Source organism: Canis lupus, chromosome 38 (assembly GCF_011100685.1).
Source record: "Canis lupus familiaris isolate Mischka breed German Shepherd chromosome 38, alternate assembly UU_Cfam_GSD_1.0, whole genome shotgun sequence".
Taxonomy (NCBI): domain Eukaryota; kingdom Metazoa; phylum Chordata; class Mammalia; order Carnivora; family Canidae; genus Canis; species Canis lupus.
In genome coordinates this window covers 20,903,397-20,930,297 of record NC_049259.1, presented here as the reverse complement: position 1 = coordinate 20,930,297, position 26,901 = coordinate 20,903,397, and the positions used below count along the sequence as shown (strand labels likewise).

Genomic DNA, 26,901 nt, shown 5'->3' with positions numbered 1-26,901 from the left:
CTCCCCCCTCCCACCCCCGCGCGCCGAGGGGCGGGGCCTCCCGCGGACCGGCTCCCAGCGCCGCCCCCTATTGGGCCAGGGGACGAGTGACGCGCGAGGCCCCGCCCCCGGCGCCGCCGGCGCTCGCGGCGCTGACGTGGCGCTGACGTGGCCCGGGCGGCGGCGGCTCCTCCCGGCGCGGGCAGCCACTCGTCGCCGCGAGAGAGGGGCGGGGTGGCCGGGGCCGCGTTCCCCGGGCCCGCTCGCGGCCCGCCCCGCCGCCCCGGCCCCCCGGATGAGGGTATATATTCGGAGCGGCCGCGGGACGCCGAGGAGTGGCCGCGCGCAGGCAGCCGGAGCCGGAGCCGGAGCCGGAGCCGCCCCAGGAGGTGAGGGGCCGCCCGCCCGCCCGCCGGGGGACGCGGGGCCCGGGGTCGCCCCGGGGTCGCCCCGCGCGCGCTTCCCTTTCGCGGAGACGCCGCCGGGGAGCGCGCCCCAGCCGGGGGCGGGATGGGGGTCGCCGAGCGGCTGCGGTGGCCTCACCTGGATGTGGGGGGGCCTCGGGCCCGGCGGGCCGTGCGCCAGCTCGGGGGCCTCGGTGCGGACGTGTCGGCTGCAGCGGCCCGGGCCGTCGGGCCCCGGAGAGGGCGGGGGGCGCCCCTCCGCGGACCCCCTGCGCGGACCCCCTCCGCGGACCCCCCTGCGCGGCCCCCCTGTGCGGCCCCCCCTGCGTGGACCCACCTGCGCGGCCCCCTCTGCGCGGCCCCCCCCTCCGCGGCCCCTCCTCCGCGGACCCCCCTGCGCGGCCCCCCCTGCGCGGCGCGGAGCGGTCCGGTCTGCGGGTCCGGGGCTGCACTGGGCGCTGGGGCGGGAGAGGGTGGAGGCCGCGGGTGTCCCCGGGTTCGGGGCCGAGAGCACACGTGTCGGAGTCGGGGAGCGTCAGCGGCGCGCAGCCCAAGGACTTGCCGAGCTGGGATCCTCGGGGCGCGGGCCCAGGGGTTTACGGGAAGCCCGAGGCAGTTCCTGTGCCCTCGTTATGGTGAGTTTGGCTCCGTTAGCTGGGATTAGGGAAGACCTCGGCCGTGCTGCCAAAGCATTTATAGGACTCAGGGTGATGGCTCGACTCCAAGGCTGGTTTTCAAAAGTTCAGAGAAGTCGCTTATCAGTTCTGGGGGGCATCCTACAGGGGCAGGAAGGAGGCCAGAAAAGAGTGGATTTCTTTCATGCTGGCGTTTAAATCCCTGCAGAGGTATATTTGATCACCGTGGATGTTTGCCGAATTTGTCATTGTTTTCGATGCAGACGTATGAGGTGATGGGTGTCATCCTTTTGCAGAGCAGATCCTTGACTTTTTTCAGACTTTGCTGCTCAAAATAAAAATCCTCCTCTCAACTCTTGAATTGGTGCGTATTGCGTACCATGAACGCCCACATCCCGACCTCTTACCAGAATTATTGGGGGGGGGGGGGTGGTGGAAATGATATTTTTGTGGTCATTATCTGCCTCCAGAAAAATCATAGGTACATCATTCCTGTTCAAAACTCAAGTGTGGTTCTCTTAGGAGCATTTATACTTACGTAGATTAGCACATGTGACCTTGTCGGTCTTTACTGACCACCAAGTGGCCGGGTATCAAAGTTTAACCTGTGCACGGGGGGAAATTTAACCTAAGAGTTGTTATTTGCATGGATCCGTTTTCCCAAGCTTCTGAAGGTGGATGCGTATCTAATGACTTCTTAGGAAAAGATTGATTTGTATCTTTTTTTTTTTTAAGATTTTATTTATTCATGAAAGATACAAAGAGAGAGACAAAACCTAGGCAGAGGGAGAGCCCAATGTGGACTCCATCCCGGGACTCTGGGGTCATGGCCTGAGCCTAAGGCAGGCGCTCAACGGCTGAGCCACCCAGGCGTCCCGAGATTGACTTGGATCTTAAAATGTTATGATACTGTGTTTGCATATGTGTTTTAGTAGGCAGGAACTCTCTGCTCTTGACTCTCATTTAAGGCATGTGAGCAAGGCTTTTTTTTTTTTTTTTTTTTTTATTTGTTTATTTGAGAGAGATCATGAGTAGGGGGAGAGAAGGGGGAGAAGGAGAAGCACTCTAGGCTGAGCAGGGAGCCCGACACGGGGCTCTATCTGAGGACCATGGGATCATGATCTGAGCCTGAGCGGAAGGCTAACACCCAACCAACTGAACCACCCAGGCGCACCCCGGAAGGCTGGTTTTATTGTCTTCATGAGGAAATGTGTACACAGGGAAGGTGGAATGGTTTGCACAGGGTCACTTGATGGGGAGCGACGAAGAACCAGGACTTCCAATTCTTAAATTTCCTGGTTGCCTGATGATCTTCCTGCTGTAGTGTACTCCTTTAAATCTGGGCAAAAGCAGTAGTATAGGTGAGACCTAGGAAAGGCCCAATTCCCTGGAAAATAGCTCAATAGAAAACTCTGTCTTAACTGTAGTTTTTTTTTTTTTTTATTTTTTACATGATGTGTTTTTAAAATAAAAAAATAATGGTATTTCTCTTGAAATCTGTATAAATCGGGCAGCCCCGGTGGCGCAGCGGTTTAGCGCCGTCTGCAGCCCGGGGTGTGGGGGGCCCGGGATCAAGTCCCGCATCGGGTTCCCTGCGTAGTCTGCTTCTCTCTCTGCCTGTGTCTCTGCTTCTCTCTCTCTCTCTCTCTCTCTCTAAAATAAATAAATAATAAATAAATAAATAAATAAATAAAAATCTTTAAAAAATCTGTATAAATCAATAGAAACACCTTTTAATGTTCTAATACATGTCCAAAGCTCAGTCTTCTAACTTCTTTGCTTTCTTATCCATTTGCACTTGCCAGGGGATCTCATTTATAACCTAATGTCACGTATGCTGATGACCTTGAAAGTTGTACCTTTAGCTCTGGTATCAACTCTGAACTTTAGACTACTACATTCTGCTGTCTCATCAGCAGTTCTATTTGGATGTCTGATAGGCACCTCCAGTTTAGCATGTCCAAAAGTGAGGTGTTGATTCCCCCACTCTCCTGGCATATTCCTGAACCTGCTCCTGTCCTGGTGTTTCCCCACCTCAATAAATGGCACCACCACTTGAAGTCCTCTTTGCTTGATTCTTATCTTTCTGTCTCCACATTCCATCCCATTCATTATCTAATCCTGTAGGATTAGGATCCACATCCACCACCACTCTAAGCCAGCATCTTCTCATCTAGGGTACTGCAGTAGTTCCCTAACTGCTGTCTGCTTGTTTCCACGTTTGCCTTTGTTAACAGAGTTTTTTTTCCCCACGCAACAAAGGAATGAGCCCTCTGAAACTTAAGACCATGAAGCTCCCCTGCTCCAAATTCCCCAATGGCTTCCCAAACCCCAGAGTCTTTAACTTTGACCAAAAGGCCTACTTGATCTGCTCAATGTCCCCCCCTCAGTTACAGTCACTCGGGCGTAGTCCCTGTGCTCCAGCTGCATTGACCTTACACGTTTGTGTGTCAGGACTGCTGTCCGTAGAATGTTTCTGAGACCCTGACTTGCTTGCTCTTTCTTCATTTGGATGGCTTGTCAAATGTCTCAGAGGCCCCACCTGACCACCCCATTTAAAATATCTACCATCCCCCCATTGTGCTTTCACCACTTAGCCTACTTTCTTCTCCAACCTGACATTTTTTTTTTTTTATAATTTTTTTAAATTTTTATTTATTTATGATAGTCACAGAGAGAGAGAGAGAGAGGCAGAGACACAGGCAGAGGAAGAAGCAGGCTCCATGCAGGGAGCCCGATGTGGGATTCGATCCCGGGTCTCCAGGATCGCGCCCTGGGCCAAAGGCAGGCGCTAAACCACTGCGCCACCCAGGGATCCCAACCTGACATTTTATGCGTTTGCCTGTCTCGTACTGGAATGTGGGCATGCGCGTTGTTGCTTTGTGCGTTGCTGTGTCTGTGTCCCCTACATCAGCGCCTGGCAGACAGTAAGGGCTCATTAAATACTAAATGAAATAATGGCACACGAAAGTTAAATAATGTTCCTTCATAAATTGTCTATTGACGTATCTTTGCATGTGGAAAGGAAACTGAGTAGTAACCTGTTGGCATGAGTGAGGTTGTGGGCTCTCACCTGTCTTTGAAGGAAGTAGCAGCACTCAAACCAGTTCAGCTTCATCTAAGGCCACCTGCCACCCATTTCCCAGCACTATGCTTTGTTCCTTGAATATCTTTATTTACCTGAACCACTGTTGATGCCGTTCCCACTGACTGGGTTTTCTTTTACTTCTGCCTTTCACAAACTTCTTTTCATCCTCCAGTGCCTAACTCAGGTAGTAGGTCTCATGTTCTAGGGGCTATAACTCAGTGGTCTGAAGGCCAAATTTCACTTTTATGTTAGTAGCTGGTAACATTTATAGAGAGCTTTTTTTATGTGTCAGGTACTGTCTTAAATGCTTTTCATTTTACTTCATTAATCCTCTTAACTTTAGAGATGAGTACTGTTTTTATCTTCATTGTACAGATGAGAAAAATTGAGGCACAGAAGGGTTAAGTAACTTGTTCAAGGTCACAAATTTAGGAGAGAGTGGAGCTGGAGTCCGATGCTGGCTTCCTTCAGCTCTCCTGCCTCTCTTAAATGAGATGTTAGGTTGAATTCTTGGTATTTTCTCTGCTTATGAGAGTGATTGTCTGATGGAAAGATCATAGGCATAGGTTTATCAGGTTTATCTGAATTAAAATTCCTGTTTTTCTGTCAATTAGGTATGTAGTGTTGAGCAAATTACTGAATCCTTTTGAGTCTCATTTGCTTACTGGTTGTAATTTCACGTATGCCTCTGAACCTGATGAAAAAAATTTTATTGTTCCCATTTTGCAGATGAAATTAACAGAGTTGAAGGTATCAAGGAATAAAGCCAGGAATAAAACTCTATTCTGTTTGATTCCTAAGCCCATAAAAATCGCTTGAAGCTAGAGTATGTGAGGCAGGCCTTTAAGGGTGAATGGGATTTCAGTAGATAGGAGGGACTAAAGAAGTGCATGGAAGAAAGGACAAGGTTTTGGGTGACAGCAAGGTAGAGCTGTGTCCCACCCTGATAATAAGGTTTCATTTTTGTTTCATATGGATGCCTTAATTTCATTAGGAATCATTGGTAACTCTTCAAGTGCATTTTATAAGTAGTACCATTCATTTCACGCTTGAAGCATTATATCCCTGAAATAAATCTAAATAACAAGCCAAAAATAAAAGTTGGAAATATATCACGTTGAATCTTATGTAAGACTCATCTAATTTGAAGTTGATTTTATAAGAAGAATCATGAAGCCAGTCTATCACTTCAGTTTTAGAGGGCACCTGATTAAAAGAAAAAAATTGCAGAAGCTATGTGCCTGTCTCTATTGTATGATAATACCTTTCCTGAATTTATTTTTGAGTGGACAGTAGTTAAAATTATTTCTGATTTGGATCAATATGCCCAATACCAAGTAAAAATAATAATGCACCTTATTTTATTCTTAAAGATCCTATTTATTTATTTTAGAGAGAGGCAGAGATACTGAGAGAGAGCCCAAGAAGAGAAGAGAGGGAGAAGCAGGCTCCCTGGGGCTCAATCCCAGGACCCTGGGATCATGACCTGAGCTGAAGGCGGACACCCAACTGACTGAGCCACCCAGATGCCCTTAGTAATGCATTTTAAAATGAAGTATTTACTCATTCTGTGAGGTTTCCCACCTGCCTATCCTGTGCATTTTCTCTCTTTTTCCATTCTGTTGGCTTGTGAACTCATTTCTGCAAAGTGAGTCAGATGTAAGAATATCAGTTGTGTCTATATTAGTGAATAAGGTATAAACAATGTACTCTCACTGCTCCCCCTCTTACACACACACGTGTACACACACAGACACTCCATATCCCCCACGCCCCACAGTCTTCCTCCTCAGAGGCAGTATAGCATAACAGTTAAGAAAGAGCATAACTGGGGCAGCCCTGGTGGTGCAGCGGTTTAGCGCCATCTGCAGCCCGGGGTGTGATCCTGGAGACCTGGGATCGAGTCCCACATCGGGCTCCCTGCATGGAGCCTGCTTCTCCCTCTGCCTGTGTCTCTGCCTCTCTCTTCGCTCTCTCTGAATGAATAAATAAATAAATCTTTTTTTTTTTTTTTTAAAAGAGCATAACTGGAAGAGTCAGGTTGTTAGGGTTTGACTCCAGGCTGTTATACTTTATTAGTTCGGGACCTTGGGCAAGTTCTCTGTGGCGCAGTATTGTCCTCTGTCAAGCCATCCCAGTAACAGATCCTTAGCATTGTTTTGAGAATTAAACGAACCAGTATCTGTAAAGCACTTAGAATTGTACTGTGTAATATATAAGTGATACACCAGTGATAGGTGTTGTCATTGCTACCTCAGGGAACAGATGTAGATTCCCTTGACCTGAGTTTGGAAATGGTGTTTGATGTTTAGTAGTCCTGATGCGACAGATACTTTTATTCTGCTTTACTGGTAGGTGAGGCACAGAGAACTCCAGAATATTGCTCCACACCACCATGTCTGTTACCCACCACTGTTCTTAACGGTAGGAGATAGCACATTTTTGGTACCTTTCTTTTCTTTTCCTGTCCTTCAGGTCGAAGCAGTTATAATGCGGTTAAGATTCTTAACAACGACCCTCAGATTTCTCCCTTTCCCACTCACTTATTTCCTTTGCCACTAATGTGGTTCAGATCTTTGGCTGTTTGTACCTGCAGTTGTCTTTTTTTTTTTTTTTAATTTATTTATTTATTCGTGAGAGACACACAGAGAGAGGCAGAGGGAGAAGCAGGCTCCCTGTGGGGACCTCAATATGGGACTCGATCCCAGGATCCAGGGATTACGCACTGAGCTGAAGGCAAATGCTCAACCACTGAGCCACCCAGACATCCCGGGTACCTGCTGTTGTCCTTGAATTTGTTTTCCTGGTTCTAGTTGTCTCTCCTTACGATCTGTTTTATGCTGTTGCTCTCTCATCTCTCCAGAGCATGGTGACATAGCCTAGTTGAGTAATCCATTGTTGGCTTCTATTATTCTGTTAGGTCTGAATTCCTTTGCTTGGTTTCATCTTTATGGTTTCGTCCTACCCTGCATCACGTCCCATCATGCTACATAAAACTTCAGCTTTCCTACTGCTCTCTGTCACACATGGCTACTCTGCTGGTTTTCTGATCTTTTCTGTGTGATCTGCTCAACCCTTGAGGCACAGCTCCATCATGCTTCCTTTGTGAACTCTTTCTGGACAATGCCTACCTTCTCTTGCATTTATCTATAGTAGGCAAGTAGATTAAATATTTCCTCTTTCTCTTATTTTTTAATAGTATGCAGTTTAACATTTTGCTGTATTACATCTTGTCTGTTGATTGTTGTGTGTGAATCGCTTGCCTCTTTAGGTTTCAATTTTTAGTAAAGATATGTTTTTATTGCTTTTTTTTAAATAAATTTTTATTTATTTATGATAGTCACACAGAGAGAGGGAGAGAGAGGCAGAGACACAGGCAGAGGGAGAAGCAGGCTCCATGCACCAGGAGCCCGACGTGGGACTCGATCCCGGGTCTCCAGGATCGTGCCCTGGGCCAAAGGCAGGCGCCAAGCCGCTGCGCCACCCAGGGATCCCCTTTATTGCTTTTCTATAGAAGTTGCTTGTTAAAGTGTATTTTTTCATGATTATAGGTGATCCTATCTTCTTGAATTTTGTTTTCTACTGATTGCAACGGAATCATTTCCATCATTAGCACTAGAAGGTGAACAGTTATTACTGAGAAGTGAGGTGTTCTTCCAGTGGTAGGTAGCTCATGGTCAGAGGAGTACTACAGAGGTAGTACAGGAGCCCTGGAATTAGACCGCCTGGTGGGCTCACATCCCAGCTCCACCAGCTGCCTGGTTGTGTTGCCTCTCTGTGCCGGAGTCTTCCTCAGTGGTAAAGGAATAGAAGTAATAGTACCTATGTCATAGAATTGGTGAAAATTAAATGAGATCTTGTAGGTAAAATTCTTAGTGCAGTGCCTGGTCTATAATGCTAATGAGTCTTGTCTTACAAGTTTATTTTTTTAATTTTTATTTATTTTTAATTTCTGGTATATTTAACTTATGGTGTTATATTAGTTTCAGGAGTACAGTATGGTAATTCAGCAATTCCGTATGGTCATCTATTTCACCCATTCCCCCTACATCCCCTCCCCTTTGGAAACCATCAGTTTCTCTCTACTTAAGAAAGAGTGTTTCTTGGTTTCTCTCTCTCTCTCTCTCTTTTTTACTGTTTTTGTTTCTTAATTTCCACATGAGTGAAATCATGTATTTGTCTTTCTCTGGTTGGCTTGTTTCACTTAGTATAATATTCTCTAGCTCTATCCGTGTTGTTAGAAATGGCAAGATTTCATTCTTTTTGATGGCTGAGTAATATTTCATTGTGTACACACACACACACCCCCCACATCTTTATCCTTCCATCAGTTGATGGACACTTGCTTCCATAATTTGGCTATTGTAAATAATGTTGTAATAAACATAAGAGTCCATGTATCCCCTTCAAATTAGTGTTTTGGTTTTCTCTGGGCAAATGCCCAGTAGTGTAATTGCTGGATCATAGGGTAGTCCTATTTTTAATTTTTTGAGGAACCTCCAAAGAGTCTTCCTCAGTGGCTGAATCAGTTTGTATTTCCACCAGCAGTGCATGAGGGTTCTCCTCATCCTCACCAGCACCTGTTGTTTCTTGTGTTTTCTATTTTAGCCATTCTGACAGGTATGAGGTGATATCTCATTGTAATTTTGATTTACATTTCCCTCATGATGAGTGATGTTGAGCATCTTTTCATGTGTCTCTTGGCCATCTGGATGTCTTCTTTGGAGAAACATCTGTTTATGTCTTTACAATTGGGTCCCTTAACAAATCTTGTGAGGGAAAGGCAGAAACTAATTTCCCGATATCAGGTTTTTTTAAATGCACTTATTTGTAGTTGGAAAAGCTCCTCAGGTTTTGAGGTGGGGTTTGACCTGCTGTTGATTGCTTTTTTCCTTCAGGTTTACAGGTGCAGAGTTTACACCTCTGTTTTCACAAAGCTTGGCTACCAGAGCATTATGAATGTTAACGATCTCAAACTCAGGTTGTCCAAAGCTGGACAGGAACACCTGCTACAGTTCTGGAATGAGCTGGATGAAGCCCAGCAGGTAGAACTTTATGCAGAGCTCCAGGCCATGAACTTTGAGGAGCTGAACTTCTTTTTCCGGAAGGCCATTGAAGATTTTAACCAGTCCTCTCAGCAAGAAAAGATGGATGCACGAATGGAACCTGTCCCTCGAGAGGTGTTGGGCAGTGCCACCAGGGACCAGGACCAGCTGCAAGCCTGGGAGAGTGAAGGTACTGAGCATGGAATGTTCATTTTAAAGTTTGTCCTGAGATAGACCGGAGGTATCAAAGTAGCTGGATCACATAATGATGATTTGGACTATCCTTGTACCTTAAACCAGTGACTGATTAAAAGTGTTCGATTATGTTGCCACAACTTCTGCAGCATCTCCCCTTCAAGCCCCCATGTGCTGTTTACATTTCTGTTCCCTGTTCAGGGCTCTTCTCATTCAAGTCTTAATGTGCCTCTAGTCTCTTTCCTTGCTCGTTTCCACACTTCTACGAGATTGCCCACCCCGAAGCACAAGTTCAGTGATCCTGTTTATGCTGCTTCATGGAAAAACCTTCCCTGGCCTGTATTTCCAATCTGGTCTCCTCTATTTCCTTCCACTCCTACTGCCCCACACATTTTAGCGGGACCAAATAATTCACCTTTCTCTGAATGTCCTGTCTTTGCTGCCTTCGCTCATGCTTATCCTTAGCTCGGACTGGCCTTTGCCCCATCTCTGGCCAGCTGGAGCACCTCAAAAGGCAGTCTCCTGGTTGTGCTGTGCAGCGGCTCTGCCGTGTGGGGAACATACACTCATTTATTTAAGATTCTTTGATCATGACCTTTCAGTGTCCCAGGTTGGAGTTTGGAATGCTTTACCTCCATTCTTTCTTAGAATAAGAGTTGTTTGTGTCTCTTCATCATTACATTGTAGACTCCTGAAGAGCAGCCCATGTCCCCCTTTGTTGTGTGTGTCCCAGGGGATTTAGAACCAGGTTTTACAGTTATAAGTTGGTTGATAAATGTTTGTTGAGTTGCCCCAATGTTTTTTTTCTCTAAAGAATACTATAACATCTGTCCCCAGTTCTAATGAGTGCCTTTTGAGAATGGCAGAATAGATCAAATGTACCTTTTCTGGTGGAATTAAGAGCTGTGGTTTTTATAACTCACTAGTTCTCTGTAAGTAAAAGTGACTGAATATTGCAATTCAGGCCCTTGTTTGTACGTGCTCCTTTTCAAATCTGGACCTCACATCCTCAACCGTGGAATGAACAGATCTGACTAGTACTTTTTTTTTTTTTCCTTTGTCAAAAATGTTACTTTCTTGCAAAAATAATTTCACTATAACAGAAGCACTACAAAGAAATTGCCCTTAATCTAATAAAATGTTTTTATTTGCTCACATTACCACTTATTATTTGATTATATGTATATTTACTCCTATAAATGTGTAATAAGAGTATTAATAGATACAATCTTGTACTCTATCTTTGTATCACACTCTTGCTATTTTTATTGTGTCTTTCATTCTTTGGCTTTCCTTGTCCCCACAGAAAAAGACAGATAATTGCCATTTTCAACCTTCTGTGTTCCTTTCCATGTCTTTCTCTGGGCATATTGGTTTACTGATTTTCCAACTGGTTCTTTGAGAAAACCCTAAGGGTTCCACTGCTGGGGAGACTGTCTCATGTAGGGAGGGAGAACGATACTAAACATCTTGGTCTCTAACTCCCATCTTCCACTACAGGAGCAGTTGTAGTTTGACATGATTTAGGTATTTGATCTTTACGTGAGGTTTTATTTAAAAGGGCTTGAAGATTAAAAAATATCTAAAATAATTAGATGATCTTTAGAAAGTGCCCTTTTAGATCTCAAGTGTTTAGTAGAGGAGAGGCTAATCTAGGTTCTTAGAATAGGGCTCTGCCACTAACTGTGAGAGAGTGACTTCCAGATGGATCCTTCTGAGTAGAGAGCTGTGATGATAACTCTGACCCTTACTTACTATGGACTCATTAACCCACCCCTCCATCCCTGGGTTTCAAAAAGGCTACTACAACAGCATGAAAGTCACACAGGGCCCTTCATACCCTCAGGTATCCAGGCTGCCTGTATTTCTCTTTGTGATGTTATGCCAGCGAATCTTCGAATAGAATCTTACAGAAAGCCAAAGCTTTGACCTTGTGTCGTGGGGATCATGAGCAACAGTGAAAACCTCCTATAATTTGAGTTGTCGTCGTCGTCGTCGTCTTCTTCTTCTTCTTCTTTTTTTTAGATTTTATTTATCTGAGAGAGAGAGAGAGATCGTGCGCACGCATGAGTGAGGTGAGGAGCAGAGGGAGAAGCAGACCAGCCCGCTGAGCAGGGAGCCCAACTTGGGGCTTGATCCCAGGACCCTGGGATCATGACCTGAATCTAAGGCAGATGCCCAACTGACTGAGCCCCTCAGGCGGTCCTTGAGTCTTTATGACCCTTTTGTTGGAATCTGGAACTAGTCTACTTTTATGACTTTTCATTTAAACTGAAATCCGGAACTGTTACAACCAAGTATACAAGAAAGTACAAAACAAACTTCCTTTTGGCTTATTGTCAAGGAGGAGATTTTTATTTGTGGCTTAAACAGTAGGGATGAAGGAGACTTTGTAACTTTTCATTCACTTAGCCAGAGACTTCCTTGTGTGCAAATTCTTAACAAAATGAAGTTTTTGCAGTAAGTTATCAAGGGGAAGAGATTGCTATTGTGAAGATTCTAATTGTTATTGTATCTCAGATAGGAGGAAGAGCCTGGCAGTTGCATCTAAGGCAGTGCCCCCTGCATCCCCCTCCTCAAGATGGGGGAAATGAAAGCATTGTGCAGTATTTTCAGAATGTATGGTGGCTATTGACGCTAAAATGGACATTTTCATGCATAGGTTGGAAAATTATTTCTGAAGGATAAACACATAAATGACCATTGTGCTCCTTGTTGAAGAATCTTCTTCTCTCTCTCTCTCTCTCTCTTTTTTTTTTTTTTTTTTTTTTTAAGATTTTATTTTTAAGTAATCTCTACACCCAATGTGAAGCTCAAGTTTACAACCCTGAGATCAGGAGTTGTATGCTTTACTGACTGAGCCAGCCAGGCACCCCTTTAATTCTTTTATTTCTCTTAAAAGATTATTTATTTTTTTAGGAGGGAGATAGTGCATGTGCCTGCGTGCAGGGGGTGGGAGGGGCAAAGGGAGAGAATCTCAAACAGACTCTGCCCAGCATAGAGCCTGCCGCTGGGCTCTATCCCAAGACCCTAAGATTGTGACCTGAGCCAAAATCAAGAGTCCCATGCTCAACTGAGTGAGCCACTCAGGTGCCCCTAATTTAATTCTTAATGTGTTCTGGCCAGTTGCAGAAAATGGGATGTAGGGGAACAACTGAAAAATTCTATCTTACGAAGCTGAGATCTAGAGAGAGAAGTAATCAGCAGCTTCTATGAGAATATCATTTTAGTGAAGATATTCACACTGGGGGATGCCTGGGTGGCTCAGGTTGTGATCCCAAGGTCCTGGAATCAAGTTCTGCATCAAGCTCCCCGCAGGGAGCCTGCTTCTCCCTCTGCCTGTGTCTTTGCCTCTCTCTGTGTCTCTCATGAATAAATAAATAAAATCTTAAAAAAAAAAAAGATACTCATATTGGGAAAATGTATTTGCTTAATAAAAAAACCTGTCTTTATCAAAGAAATGCATGCTTATACTGAGCATAAAACCATCTTCCAGTTTTATAATAACATTAATATCCAGTATTAGCTTCTTTTGCCTGTGACACATTTATAAAATTAATCTGAATGGTGTCTCTCTACCATATAGCGTTGTAAAAAAGGAAGTGGATTGTTTATTAAAAGCATTCATAACATTATCTTCTCTATATTTTCTGGAATATAGTATACTAATATTTTTAATAGATTTGTTTTATTTTAAAAGTAACGTACTTATTTTAGAAAAATTGGAAGAATAGGGCAGCCCTGGTGGCACAGCGGTTTACTGCCGCCTGCAGCCCGGGGTGTGATCCTGGAGACCTGGGATCGAGTCCCACATTAGGCTTCCCTGCATGGAGCCTGCTTCTTCCTCTGCCTATGTCTCTGCCTCTCTCTCTCTCTCTCTGAATAAATAAATAAATCTTTAAAAAAAAAAAAGAAAAATTGGAAAAATAACTAAAAATTATAAAGGAAAAAGTATGAATCTCTGCCATCCCACATTCCAGAGATAAATACTCACTGATAATATTTTATAGTATTTTCTTATATCCACACACACTGGGATTATGGTTGCTGTATAATTTCGTAGCCTACTTACAAATTTGTTAGGAAAAGTTTCAAGAATATTTTGAATCAAATCTTTTGAGATGAAAACAGTATAATGAATCCCACATATATATCACCTTGTTAAATATCAAAGTTTTGTTACTTTTGATTCACCTGTCCCTCTTTTTCTTTGCTGTAGTACTTGAAGACAAATCTCAAGCATCATGTTATTTTTGGATCTCCTTATGGAGATGAGTATTCATCTCTACATATATGGATATTTCCTTACTACTCACAATACTATTATTATAACTCATGAAATTCACAATAATTCTCCAGTACCTAAAACTGGTTCAAATAGTGATTTCCCTTAGGGTCTGCTTTTTGTACTTGACATTTTTGGGAAATACTTAATCTATTAAATAATAGTTTTACCTGTACAATATGATTAAAAGTTAAAGACTTAAAATATCTTCTCTGACTAACTTTCTTGGATTGTCTTCCTTTATTTCCACTAGTTTAATCGCTGGTTTACCTGCCTCAGTGCCCTGGGGGTGCTGACAGTTTAAATGGAAAGTTCTGGTAGTGCTGTACTTCGAACGCACCTGTGCCCTCCTCCTTGTTTCGGGCACATGCCCAAGTCCAAGTGTATGAGAGGCCCTAGTCCAAGCAGGAAGTTATCCAGGAAGCATTTGACCTATTTCAGGCCACTGTGAACTCTTCTCTTTGTTTCTTATAAGTGTTATCAGGAAAAGTTCTCAGACTCTTTTGGGCCTATGACACATGACTCTCCAAGGAGAGCAACGTACTCTAGCCCTGGCAACTGCTCACTCTGGCTTCATTTTTATTTTTATTTTTTTTAACTCCTGTATTTGATCTGTATGAAAGCTATTAACTGTCCTCAAATGGAAGGATGGAAAGGGTGATAACAGTGCTATACTTTCCTGTTTCCCCCTCCTTCCCCCATATTTCTGCAGAAGAAGTTTTAGGGTAGGAGAAGCTCATACTTTCCTAATTGACACATAGGTTAAGTACATGTATAATTAACATTTTTCAGATAGGTGCAGTGCTGCCCGTATAAAATTTGTGTTACAACAAATACAGTTTAAAATTAAGTATTATTGCCATATAGCCAAACAGCTTGCTGACTTTTATTGGCCCACTTAATTTCAAGCAGTATTTTATCTGTCATTGTAAGACAGATACTAATTAATGTGTTACACACTTTTTAAACATTGCTATTTTATTATAGTGACACGGATGAGGTGGGTGAGTGCTTCAGCCAAGAAACACACCATCTGATCTTGTTAACATCTGTAGCTGCATTTAGTTCTTGAAATGCAGTGGGCCTTGATTCTCTAGGGACTGCTTTTTTTCCTCATGTTTTTCTCTGTCTGCTCACAAGTGAGATATGTAAGCAGGAAGAGGTCAATGCAGAAACCTTTTTTATTGTAAATCCACATGGATCGTGTTATAACTCATTGTAATAGTTGAGATTAGATGGGGATGAGATGCAAATGTAGATCTGCCTGCAGTTGGGCACCCATAGGCCTAATCTCCATGCTTCTCTTAGGATGTAGTGATTGGATGGGTCATCAGGTCCATAGATGGGAAAAAAACTGAGGAAAGTATGGCAGACAGGGGCTTAGGAAACATATGTTTGCATAAAGAATGAGACCACCCTGAGCTGCTGGTTTGAGAGCTTGTTTCCAAAACTGAAAAATTTGGAAAACTGGAATGAAGCTGTGGTTTAGGGAACTGATCCAAGGAAGGGAAAAGTTTATACAGTGATCTTGTGATAACTGGTTGGAACCTATGGAAAGCACTGGTTGGTGTTGGGTGGCCATTTAGAGCTGGAACACCGAGCCGGCTCTGGGAGTGGGCTCTTACCTTCTCCGGGTAATGTGGGAAATCATTGACTTTTGGACTGAAGGTAAAAGAAGGAGGTCAGAAAGGATGACTAGAGCCACATTAACAGTGAAACAACTTTTTTTTTTTTTTAAGATTTATTTATTTATTCATAGAGACAGAGAGAGAGAGAGAATGAGAGGCAGAGGCACAGGAAGAGGGAGAAGCAGGCTCCATGCAGGGAGCCCGACATGGGACTCGATCCAGGGTCTCCAGGATCACGCCCTGGGCTGTAGGCGGCGCTAAACCGCTGCGCCACTGGGGCTGCCCACAGTGAAACAACTTAAAACACATGTGCTCAGTGAAGAAAGTGAATAATACAAAAAGAACAAAGGCCTCTGTGTCCAGAATATTTATCTGGGACTTTTTTTTTTTTTTGAAGATGTTTAGAAATATTTCTGATTCTAACACCTTTGGTGTCCAAGAGTTCAGACAGACCAAAGTTATTTATCTGCAGTTCTGAAGCAGTGCAAAGACTGTTTTGTAGCAAAACCGAACTTGAACAGACATGAAACTGTTGATGAACTTCATTTATCCCACAATGAGATTGCAGGAGGATAACATATAATATTGTACTGTACTATAGTCGTTTTCTTAATTTTGAAGAGTTTTGCCTTCTGAAATCTGATCCATGGGGTTATGTATGGAATTATGGACCTACCTGTATTTTATTAAAATAATGCTTTTTGGGCTGATGACAGCAGAATTAAACTTAACTCCCTAGAAGCCATAGTTTCTTTGATAACTCAGGGAATAACCAAATGTAAGACAGTTTTCGAAACTGCCCTACATCCTGCTCCCTTCAGAATGTTTCATTTCTTCTTAGTCTTTGTTACATGGTGGTTATGGTGTTTACTTAAGGGGGATGCAGATCTGGAAGGCTGTTAGAAATTTCAGTGTTTGGCAGGTTTTGGAGAATGTGGACTGTACCCTGCAGCTTTTCCTTGTAGGGTGGTAGGTAGGATAGATTTAAAAAAAAAAAAAAAAAAAAGGGTAGCACAATCTCTCACAAATTCAGTGGAAAAGAGAAGAAGGGCAGGAAAGAAATAGGAAGGAAAGTTTATAGCCCTAAAACCTATGGTGCTATGATGTATCTGTTCAGTGTTTGGGTGTAAAGAGAGGCTGCAGGAGGCTGTACAGTGCATGGCAGTGAGTTTCTGATCCTGACTCATATTTACTAGCGCTGTGACCTAGGGTAAGATCTGCAACTTCTCTGAGCCTATTACCTCTAAAATGGGGGAAATTATACCTTCCTCTTTGATTATAGTTACAAATTTGGGGTCTGTTTTCACACTCTGATAAGGCACAGTGAAATGCTGCGGAGAAAATAACAAAGTTCTGGTTCTAGGCAGGAAGAAAGAGAAAAATTAGGTCTCAGGGAGCAAAGCTTAGCCTTGTATCAAAGGTGAAAATTATGGAAATACCTCATGTGCTTTTAAATTTTTTGGTAGCTGGATAGTTGCTGGATCATGTCCTTGGGCTGTGCTTACTGACTCCTGAGGATAGATTGTAGAATTAGGACTAGAGAGATTCTGATTTTATCATGCCTTTAGAGTATTTCTTTAAGTGCTCAATGTACTAGCACATTAACTTTAGGAAAGTCTAACACATCAAAAACATAAAGCACAAAGTTGGTAAATTAAGCAAACCCTCATTACCTAAGGATATAACAAATAATAACAATGGATACTGGCCACCAGTCCCCCCTCAGGGCTAGCGTACAGTTCTGGACAGTGGCAAGCATTGTTCATAGCATGCCTGAGAATTTCAAAAAAAACAAGAACAAATCCTGTCAACTGTTGCTTGATCTCATCTGGCATTTTCCAGCTTTCTAGCTTTCCAAGGACCCAGTTCCCATGTTGCCTCTCCCCGCAAGGCACTCTGCCTTGTGATGCTGAGCTGGTCCAGCTTTGCATGAGGAGGTGGCTCTTAGAAATGGTCTATGGCAAAAATTTTTTTTTACAAAACTTCCAAACTGAGAGCCTCTGTTTTTAATAACATTTAGTTTCATTTGTTTGCATTTGGATCTTAAATCCATCCTGAATTATTTTGATTCAGAGAATAGTATTTTGTTTCAAGCATTATGTTTGGTTATTACTTATTGCTGAGTATTCAACTGATGAAGACTGATAGGCTTCCTGGCAATGGAAATAAATCATCCACAAAAGACTCTGAGTTTCACATTCTTGTGAGCTGGGATTGATGGCTCTTTGGCAAAAACAAAGCAAAACAAAAAAACCCCCTGCATTTTAATCCATTCTATTGATATATAATTACATACAATAAATGCACTAGTTTTATGACTTTTTGCCATATTTATACACTCACAACTACCACCCCAATCAAGATGCTGAGCATTTCCATCACCACACAAAGCCGCCTCATGCCCTGCCCTTCTGCAGCAGGTCCCCGAAGCCTTTTCAGCTGAATTGACTTCAAACCCTTCAAACCCAGGTGTCCTGACTTCAGAGCCTGGCTTCTTGACCACTGTACTGCACTGCTTTCCTGAGGGTTTCACCTCTTTTCATTCACTGGATGGTAGCTTGTCTAGCCTATTTTTGTGCTTGTTGACTAATTGTGTGTCACTGATGGATTTACAGGTAATTCAGTAACATATCATTTATCTGGAAGTCCAAGTGTCTTCCATTATCTTTCTCTTGACACACCACATCTAATAAGTAGACAGGCACTTGTAAGATGTTTGTAACATCTGTCAGCCTTTGCCTTCTAACATTGTCAGAAAAAAAAATTATTCATTAAAGCATATGACTCACTGGTGTTTGGTTATTAAATAAATTTCATTTTTACTAGTAAGGATGTTTTTATTAACAAGGTAGTTATCCATGATTGCATGTGGGTTTCTTGTTCTTTATGCCTTATGCAGATAGGGTGACTCTTTGCTGCTAGTTTTTGTGTGTGTAATCCTAAAATGTCGAATTATGGAGGTTTTGTAATACAAGTGTTTTCTTTTCTAGGACTTTTTCAGATTTCTCAGAACAAAGTGGCAGTTCTTCTTCTGGCTGGCGGGCAGGGGACAAGACTCGGTGTTGCATATCCCAAGGGGATGTATGATGTTGGTTTGCCATCTCATAAGACGCTTTTTCAGATTCAGGCGGAGCGTATCCTGAAGCTTCAACAGTTAGCTGAAAAATATCACGGCAACAAATGTGTTATTCCATGGTAAGATATGCCTCATTGTGGGAGAGCATCTAAACATATATCAGTCTATAATATTCAAAATGCATGTATACTTTATTCATAAGCAGACATATTTCCTGTTACTAATAATTTTCCCAGGAGGTGTAATTTACTATATATGTTAAAAGTAATCTGTATTACAGCTAGATAAATAATCACTTGATGGTCTTAATATACAATATATATTCACTTCAGACTTCTGCACCCCTACCTCAGTACTTTTAGGGATTCATTGGGTTCTCTCAGCATAGAAACTTTATACTGAGTGTTAGTTTGTCTATGTATGAATTTCTTTTCTTTTCTTTTTTTTTTTTAAAGACTATTTATTCATGAGAGACACAGAGAGAGAGGCAGAGACATAGGAAGAGAGAGAAGCAGGCTCCCTGCAGGGAACCCGGTGTGGGACTTGATCTCAGGTCTCCAGGATCACGCCCTGGGCCGAAGGCAGACGCTCAACCTCTGAGTCACCCAGGCGTCTCTATGTATGAATTTCTGATTGAAAATCAGTTTCCCTCTGAAATTGGAAGGTGTCATTCTGTTGTTTCTAGCATCACCGTTGAGCAGTCCATTGCTGTTCTGATTCCCAGTCTCCCTCTTTCTCTCTCCCTCTTCCCTTTCTTCCTCTGGCTTTCTCCCTCCTACCTCCCCACCCCACCCCACTCCACCAACATCTAAGGTCTCTTTTTTATCTTTGGCATCTGAAATTTCATGACTCCGTGAAAGAAGCTATTTATAGTCACTGCTCTGGGCACTCGGGGAGTTCTCAGAGTCTGGAAACTCCTGTCCTGAAGTGCCAGCCAGGTTATCTAGCTCTCCCTATACCCCACCCTTCCCTCATACACCAGCTGAAAGTCCTGCTGATCTCTGCTGAGAATCTCCCGGCTCTGCTAGCATGCTGTGTTCTCAGGGCCTAGCTCGGCAAATGTTGGTGTCCTGAGCACCAAGAGATTATGGGAAGTTCTGCTTTGTTTTTAAAAAGTTTTTGATTTAGTTCTTAAATCTTTTTTCCCAGAGCAGCTTTGGAAATTATGTTTGGAGGGAGAAACCAGCTGTGAGTTTGAGATCCCTCAAGTCCCTAAGCTTGTATTTTAGCCCTCTGTGACCAACGGAAGCTCTGCTCATTTCTTTGTCCTGCCTGGTCCAAGCCCAGAGTCCTTGCCACTAGCCTGTATCCCAGATGAGCAGATACCCCCAGGAAAAGGCAGCTGCATATCTTTAGCTCCTCTTTGAAAGATTCCCACTGTCTTGAATCTTAGTTCCAACCCATGTTCTTTCTATAGCTCTCTGATGCCTTTAAAAATAGGCTTTTTGTAAATTTCCCAGCTTTGCTAGCTCTTCTCAACATGAGTATTGGCCGGCAATAAACTAATTTTTTCATCTTGATTCCTTTGGGGATGTTTAAGGGACATCTGTGTTCTAAGGAGCCAATATTCTCCTTACAGCCCTGGCTCCCACTATGGTGTTGAATTTTCTTCTCACTTTTTCTTCACAAGTCAGAATCTCTGTGCTTTTCTTTTGCAGAGCTGTTTAGACACCTCTTTATACTCAGAGTTCAAAATACCCAGGATAACTTATTAAATAGATACTTAGTATGTTGGGAAATTATACTATTTTCTTTCTTTATTCATTCAACATATATTGAATAGCTACTTCTAGGTGCTGGGGATGTATCAGCAACCAAAACAGACAAAAATCCCTACTTATATGTGGCTTACATTCTAGTAGGGGCAAAAGCTACTACAGTTACTAATTATGGATTTAGATAGAGTTTTTGACTCCTTTGCCATACTGATATGGTTTGGATTTTTGTGAGAACAGATAGTATATTTATACTTTTAAGACTTTAAATGGAAGGTGAGCAGAGCCCAGATTACATTTCAAAACCTTAGTAAAAAGAGCTATGAGAGTTCATTAGAATAGATTACGTTTACCTTTTCTCCCTAGCTATTTAGAATGGGAGTTTTAAATTTAGAATACACTTTTCACAGAGTTCTGAAATGTTTGTTTAAGCCAGTTTATAGGCTCTCTGTTGCAGCAGGTATGTTTATATTGTTACATAGATGTATTTCATATGTAGGATTGATGAAGTTACTGGAAAAGGGGCACTTGGGTAGCCAGGAAGAGGATGAAGGAAGTCAGAACAAAGAGGCAGTGCGTTCAATGATTGTTTTTCACCTAGAAAATAGACAAGATTGGATTTTGCCCTAATTTATGGAGCACTATTGCTTAGAAGATGTACTTTTCTCTTGCAAGGTACATAATGACCAGTGGCAGAACAATGGAGTCTACAAAGGAATTCTTCACAAAGCACAAGTACTTTGGTTTACAAAAAGAGAATGTAATCTTTTTTCAGCAGGGAATGCTGCCCGCCATGAGTTTTGATGGGAAAATTATTTTGGAAGAGAAGAACAAAGTTTCTATGGCTCCAGGTTTGTAACCATGCTTATTTAAAGGGTGACTGACTAGAAATGGTAGTAACATAAATCATTACGCTTTTGGTTTTCTTTCTAATATGGTGATGTAGATATTAAAAAATTATAATTGAAAGTTTTATTGCAATTTGGCAATGACTTAAATAAAATGCCCATGGGTGAAATGGATACACTTTTATACTTTTTTTGTGGATGTCTGCCCTTGAGAACAGCTTGAGTAGCATGCGGAGTATCCGTTCTCTTTACCCAGTGTTTTATATCAGCCTGTTTATGGCTACATTACTTCCTGTAGTAAAGATTGGAAACCATTTGCTATTTAATAAACAAGAAACTAAATTATGGTTTATCTGTAGTATTCTCAAACTGTAATAAAACGATGAGAGATATTAAATGTCAAAGAGAAGTAGTGTCAGGCTAAGTGAGAGAATGGGAGGCGCGAAGCTGTTTGCCTGGTATGGTGAGGGCCATGGCCCTGTACGGTTGCAGGTGGTGTGTGCACACTGCAGTGTGTTAAAAGCACCCCTGACATTGGGCAGTGCACTGCCTGTGTAGCTACATGCAGTGACCCTGAGTTCGATCTGAACTCTATAAAAATAACTGTGCTGACAGATTCGTATCTATGTGAATGTTTGGAGGAAAGGCTGACAGGAGATAAATAATAGTGTTAACAGTGGTAGACTCAAGATACAGGCTTTTATTTCATCTAAAGTCTTTTTTTTCTTTTTCTATTTCTTTTTCATAAATGGAAGACTTTACTGTTTTTTGCTTTGTTTTTGTGGAGTTTACAATTTTTTAAGCTGTGCCTGAGGGTGTTGATGGATGAAGTACATTAAATCACACTAAAAATAGATGGGACAAGAAGAGGCTTTTACCTGTATTTATTTTAAATCTGACCTTCATATTAATCTGGTTTCCTAACATATTATTTGGTATAAAATGCTCATGTATTTTTATTTCTGAAATGGGTGAGATTGTCAGTGTTGGGACTATAAACACACAGCTAGCTTGAACCATACAAATATTAATAAAACTTGAAATGTTATGAAATAATCATTGCTTGAAAAAGAACTTTATATTTCATAATGTATTGCAGGTGAAATTGTTAAAAAGGCTGAGTTAAAAAGAAAAATACGGTCTTTGGGTTGCCTGGTCCTACATTAATAATGTTATTCTCTCGATACTTAACACTGAGTTACTTTCAAAGTCATGTAGTATAATTTTTGAAACCTGAATTCTTCCTTATGGGTATTTACTTCTCTTGGCACTGTGATGTAAAACTGCTTTTCGGAGATCTTCACCCCACTTTGGTAACATTAATCCTGGTAAACCAGTTTTGGGTTACAGTGGGTTTTGGTGTACTACTAATGGGCTATTTTATTTCCCAGATGGGAATGGTGGTCTTTATAGGGCTCTTGCAGCCCAGAATATTGTGGAGGACATGGAGCAGAGAGGCATTTGGAGCATTCATGTCTATTGTGTTGACAACATTCTAGTAAAAGTGGCAGACCCACGGTTCATTGGATTTTGCATTCAGAAAGGAGCAGACTGCGGTGCAAAGGTAATGCCTTTCTTAACTGTAGTGAGGCCATCACTGGATTTGCTCTGTCAGTGTATAAATTCCAGGACTCGAACTAGAATTATTAGGGTGATTTGAATATTTTAGAACCATTTATCTTTCTAAAGTAACTAAACCGCCCCCTACTTACTGTTAAATTGGCAGCTTGATTCTAGAAATAATGTTGTATACTTGTCCATCACAAGTAAGAGTTTAAAAATATATATGGATGGGGCACCTGGGTGGCTCCCACAGCTGAGTGTCCTATTCTTGGTTTTAGCTCAGGTCATAATCTCAGGGTTGTGAGATCAAGCCCCGTGTCAGCCTCTGTGCTTAGTGGGAAGCCAGAGCGAACACAAGCAGGAAGGAGAGGGAGAAAAAGGCTCCTTGTGGAGTGCCTGATGAAGCGCTCAGTCTCAGGACTCCAGGACCATGACCTGAGCCAAAGGCAGATGCTTAACCAACTGAGCCACCCAGGTGCCCCAAATAAGTAAAATCTTAAAAAAAAAAAAGTGGGGGTGATTTTTAAGTACCTTGGAAAGTGAATGATTATCACTAGGCCAGGGATGGATTCTTTAATATCAAGTTGTATTTGATCAGATTAACCCACCTAGGACACAGTTACTGGAGTAGGAGGTAAAGGAAATATGTAGGGAACAGCAGATTGAGACTTTAGTGAGGTGTTTGACAAGCCACCTCATGGTAGTCTTATTATTATTTTAAAAGATTTTATTTATTCGTGAGGGACACACAGAGAGAGGCAGAGACACAGGCAGAGGGAGAAGCAGGCTCCCTGTGGGGAGCTTGATGTGGGAGTTGATCCCAAGACCCCAGGATCGCGACCTGAGCCGAAGGCCGATGCTTAACCATTGAGCCACCAGGTGCCCTCATGATAGTCTTATGATTAAAATGGAAATGTGGGGATCCCTGGGTGGCTCAGCAGTTTAGCGCCTGCCTTTGGCCCAGGGCGCGATCCTGGAGTCCAGGGATTGAGTCCTGCATTGGGCTCCTGGCATGGAGCCTGCATCTCCCTCTGCCTGTGTCTCTGCTCTTTCTCTTTCTGTGTCTATCATGAATAAATAAATTTTTAAAAAATCTTAAAAAAAAAAGATGGAAATGTGCAGATAAAGGCAGTGAAGGAGATTGATAACTGATCACAAACATACTGATAGGAAGATAGGAAGATAGAAGGAGGTCTGTAATGCCTTATAACAAGACTGTCCTTGGTCTAATTCTTTTCCCTCCCTCTTTTTTAGTTGCATAGATGATGATGTGGGAGACTTGCCTTTATGGTAGCTAACAAAACATATAGTGTATCTAGGAATAAAAGTGAAAACACCTTGGAAGATTTAAACATATTAATATGAATATTACTTTTCTGGAAATCTGTAAAACTATCAATTCTTACCAGATTAATGATAACACAATTTTGGTCAAAGCCCCAGTGAGACTGTTTTGGGGACACTTAGCAAAATGATTGTAAAGTTTAGAAAAAACATGTAAAGGTGGCCAGGAAAATGCCGAGAAGAGATGATAAGGAAGGAAGACGGAGACAGTCTACCAGGTACTAAACTGGGTTGTAAATAAAAAAATTAGGAGCGTTGTACAGAAACCAGAATAGAATGACAGATTAATGGAACAGAATAAATCAGTCAGAAATAAGTCCATGTATATATAAGCGTGTACTATATAAAAACATGGCATTTAAGATTGATGGGGGAAAGAAAGAGATAACTGGCTCAAAATAAAGTAAAATCTCTCCTTCAAAGCTCATACCAAAATCAATTTCAAATGGATTACAAAATTAAATATAAAAAACCCATAAAGATGTTAAAAGAAAATTGAGAATAATTTTACCTTATTGACATGAAGGGAAGACCTTTCTGCCAAGAGCAAAAACCTTATAATACAGGCTTCTGACAAAAACAAATTCGACTAGATATAAATTTGAAATATTTGGATTTAAAAAGAAGAACTGCTATAAAATACCATAGCCTTGGTTGGAGATTTTCTATTACAAAGATGTCATTTCTCTTAAAATTAATCTGTAAATCTGCTAACTCTTAGAAGCTGAAGTTTTAAATTTGTCAGTGCATGTTTTGTGAGGTTAAGCTGGTAGACCTAATAAGATTCTTCTGGATTCTGAGAACATAAAAGTTGGTTTGGTTATTTAAGACCTCGTTCTATTCTAATAGTCTATCAGTATCTGTACTGTATTGTAAATAGGTATTAAATAGTAACAGAGCATTGTAAATAGCTACCATGCTTTAAAAAAAAAAAAAAAAAAAAAACACACCAGACTGTATTTCTGACTTTGCTCCGCTTGGTGTCACTCTTTGTTTGAAAAAAGAATATTAAATGTTACTGCTCTGAGCTTCAAATCCACTTAAATTCTATATGATCAGAGTGATGAACCTAGAAGGAACCCTGGCAATCATCTGGTCACCCCTTCAGTCTCAGAAATGAGCACCCTAAGTTCTAGGTCTAAGTGAGTTCCATTCCAGGCTCAAGGTCCTTTATCACATTAACAGAAGCACATTAACTAAAGCCAACTCCTGGCTTTAGTATTCTATCACATTATAAAACCAAACTCTTTAGATTGATTATGTTTTTGCTGACAGCTTAAAAAGCTTTAAATTAATGTGCTAACTTTTGTGAGTTTACCAGTCACACAGAGATAGAGGTGTAACCAGTCACTCTTCTCCAGTACCTGTGGGTTCTCCAGGAGCCCCAAGCTTCCTGCTCAGCTCTGTGTCTGGCATATAATATAGAAGTCGCTCAGTGAGCGAATACATAGTCAGATGGAACCAAAATATGACAAGACTGGTATATGTTAAAAAGTTTTAGAAATGTTAGAAACCGTTTATGTAATCTGGCCTCCCACCCTTTTTAATTTTAATTGAAAAATCAAAAAATCAAAATATATTTTTAAGAACATGTAAATTAGGGAGTTATTCACAGTGTGGTAGTAGAATAATAATTTGTCTTCTTTAAAAGGCTCTGGTCTTTGTGAATTAAGGAATTAAGTATTTTTTATGGAGCGAGAGCCTTGAGGAAAGACAGCAAGTGCAGTGGTTTGCAGAAGTCCAAAGCTAAAAGCATAGGAACTATTGTTATTTAAAGGTCATTTCGTAAAGCAATTATAGTAACTTTGACATTAAAGTGTTACTTTGAACTCAGCTTTTCAGGCTTTAACTTGGAGAAAATCAAGCAAACTTCTTAATTTTATATAACTCTCTGTATAATAAAAACTTGACTTCTAGCTTATGCTGTTTACAAATGCTTTCTTTGTAATCTAGACTTTTATACTATTTGGAGGGTCATAGTTGTCATAGAAGCAAATCTTTCAGGGGAGCTTGGGTGGCTCAGTCGGCTAAGCATCTGACTCTTGATTTTGGCTCAAGTCATAATCTCAGGATTGTGAGAGTGAGCCCCCCCCTTGGGCTTTGTGCTGGGTATGGAGCCTCCTTGGGATTCTCTCTCTCTCCCTCTGCTCCCCACCCCCAAAGAAAAGAAAAAGAAGTAAATCTTTCACTGGCAGATTAACACTTGGGCAGTGGAAAGTGTGAATATGCCTAATTTTGTTTCTTTGGTCAGGAGTAGGGGCGTCTGGAGGTGAGTGGGAAATAAACCGTATGTGCGCGCATGCATGTGTGTACACGTGTGTCCGTGACTGAGTGTGTGTGTGTGTGTGGTTAAATGGGAATGAGAGGAATCTACTTCAAATTCCCTGTCTAGTGAGGACCCCCTCAACACCCTGCACTGTGGAATATGTGAAGTGAGGAGTGGTGGTGAGTTGATAGTTGCAAACAAGCCTGTGATTGATTTAAATCATTTTGTTGTATGAAATCCACCCCCCCCCCCCCCCCCCCCCCGTTTAATTCACTTCTGTGGTAGAAAGTTTCCTTTTAGGGAACACTGTGCTCCTTTCAGGGTGGCAGACAGTAAAACTACACAGCAGCTTGCTATCCAGCAGCCCTGCCCCACTGAGCTAGACTCAGTGCCTATAGCTCTAACTGCTGTGTAAATGAAGTCAACAGTGGCTTCAGTTGTCTAGAGGAGACTGCTACTGGCTATATTTATTTTAAAAAATCGGTTGCTGGAGAAAAGTTTTATTAGCTTTGTTGATGTAATTTCATGTATGCTTAGGATAGACTTTTCAAATTGGGACAGATTTTCAGACTACTCTGAAACAAGCTGAATTGCTCACTCAACAGGGCAAACAAAGTAATATCTTTAAATAATTTTTATTGCTTGTTCCGTTGTATATTCATCTCATCTGAATCTTGACTTTATATTAGCATGTTGCATACAGTTCTTTCATAACTTTCTTCTAAACACTTAATTTAGGTCAGTGCTATGTTGGATTAGCATGGTGGGGTATCTTGTGAGGGTCTTTTTAAAAAATTACATACTGTATATTTATTTCTACTGTGAATAGA

The 26,901-nt window shown here is 41.8% G+C and overlaps 1 protein-coding gene across 3 annotated transcripts in view; it reads left to right on the top strand.

Moving 5' to 3' along the window:
• The first annotated feature begins 211 nt into the window (after positions 1-211).
• The window catches only part of UAP1 (UDP-N-acetylglucosamine pyrophosphorylase 1), a 38,344-nt gene continuing 11,654 nt past the window's right edge, over positions 212-26,901 (top strand). For 2 of the 3 annotated variants that reach the window (XM_038586253.1, XM_038586252.1), the window contains exons 1-4: positions 9,005-9,341; positions 18,250-18,454; positions 20,726-20,901; positions 22,290-22,462. In XM_038586253.1, coding sequence (XP_038442181.1) covers positions 9,062-9,341; positions 18,250-18,454; positions 20,726-20,901; positions 22,290-22,462 — 834 coding nt within the window. In that variant the 5' untranslated portion in view covers positions 9,005-9,061. Of the gene's footprint in view, positions 369-9,004; positions 9,342-18,249; positions 18,455-20,725; positions 20,902-22,289; positions 22,463-26,901 lie in introns of those variants that run through there. The other variant, XM_038586254.1, reaches the window with a different exon arrangement.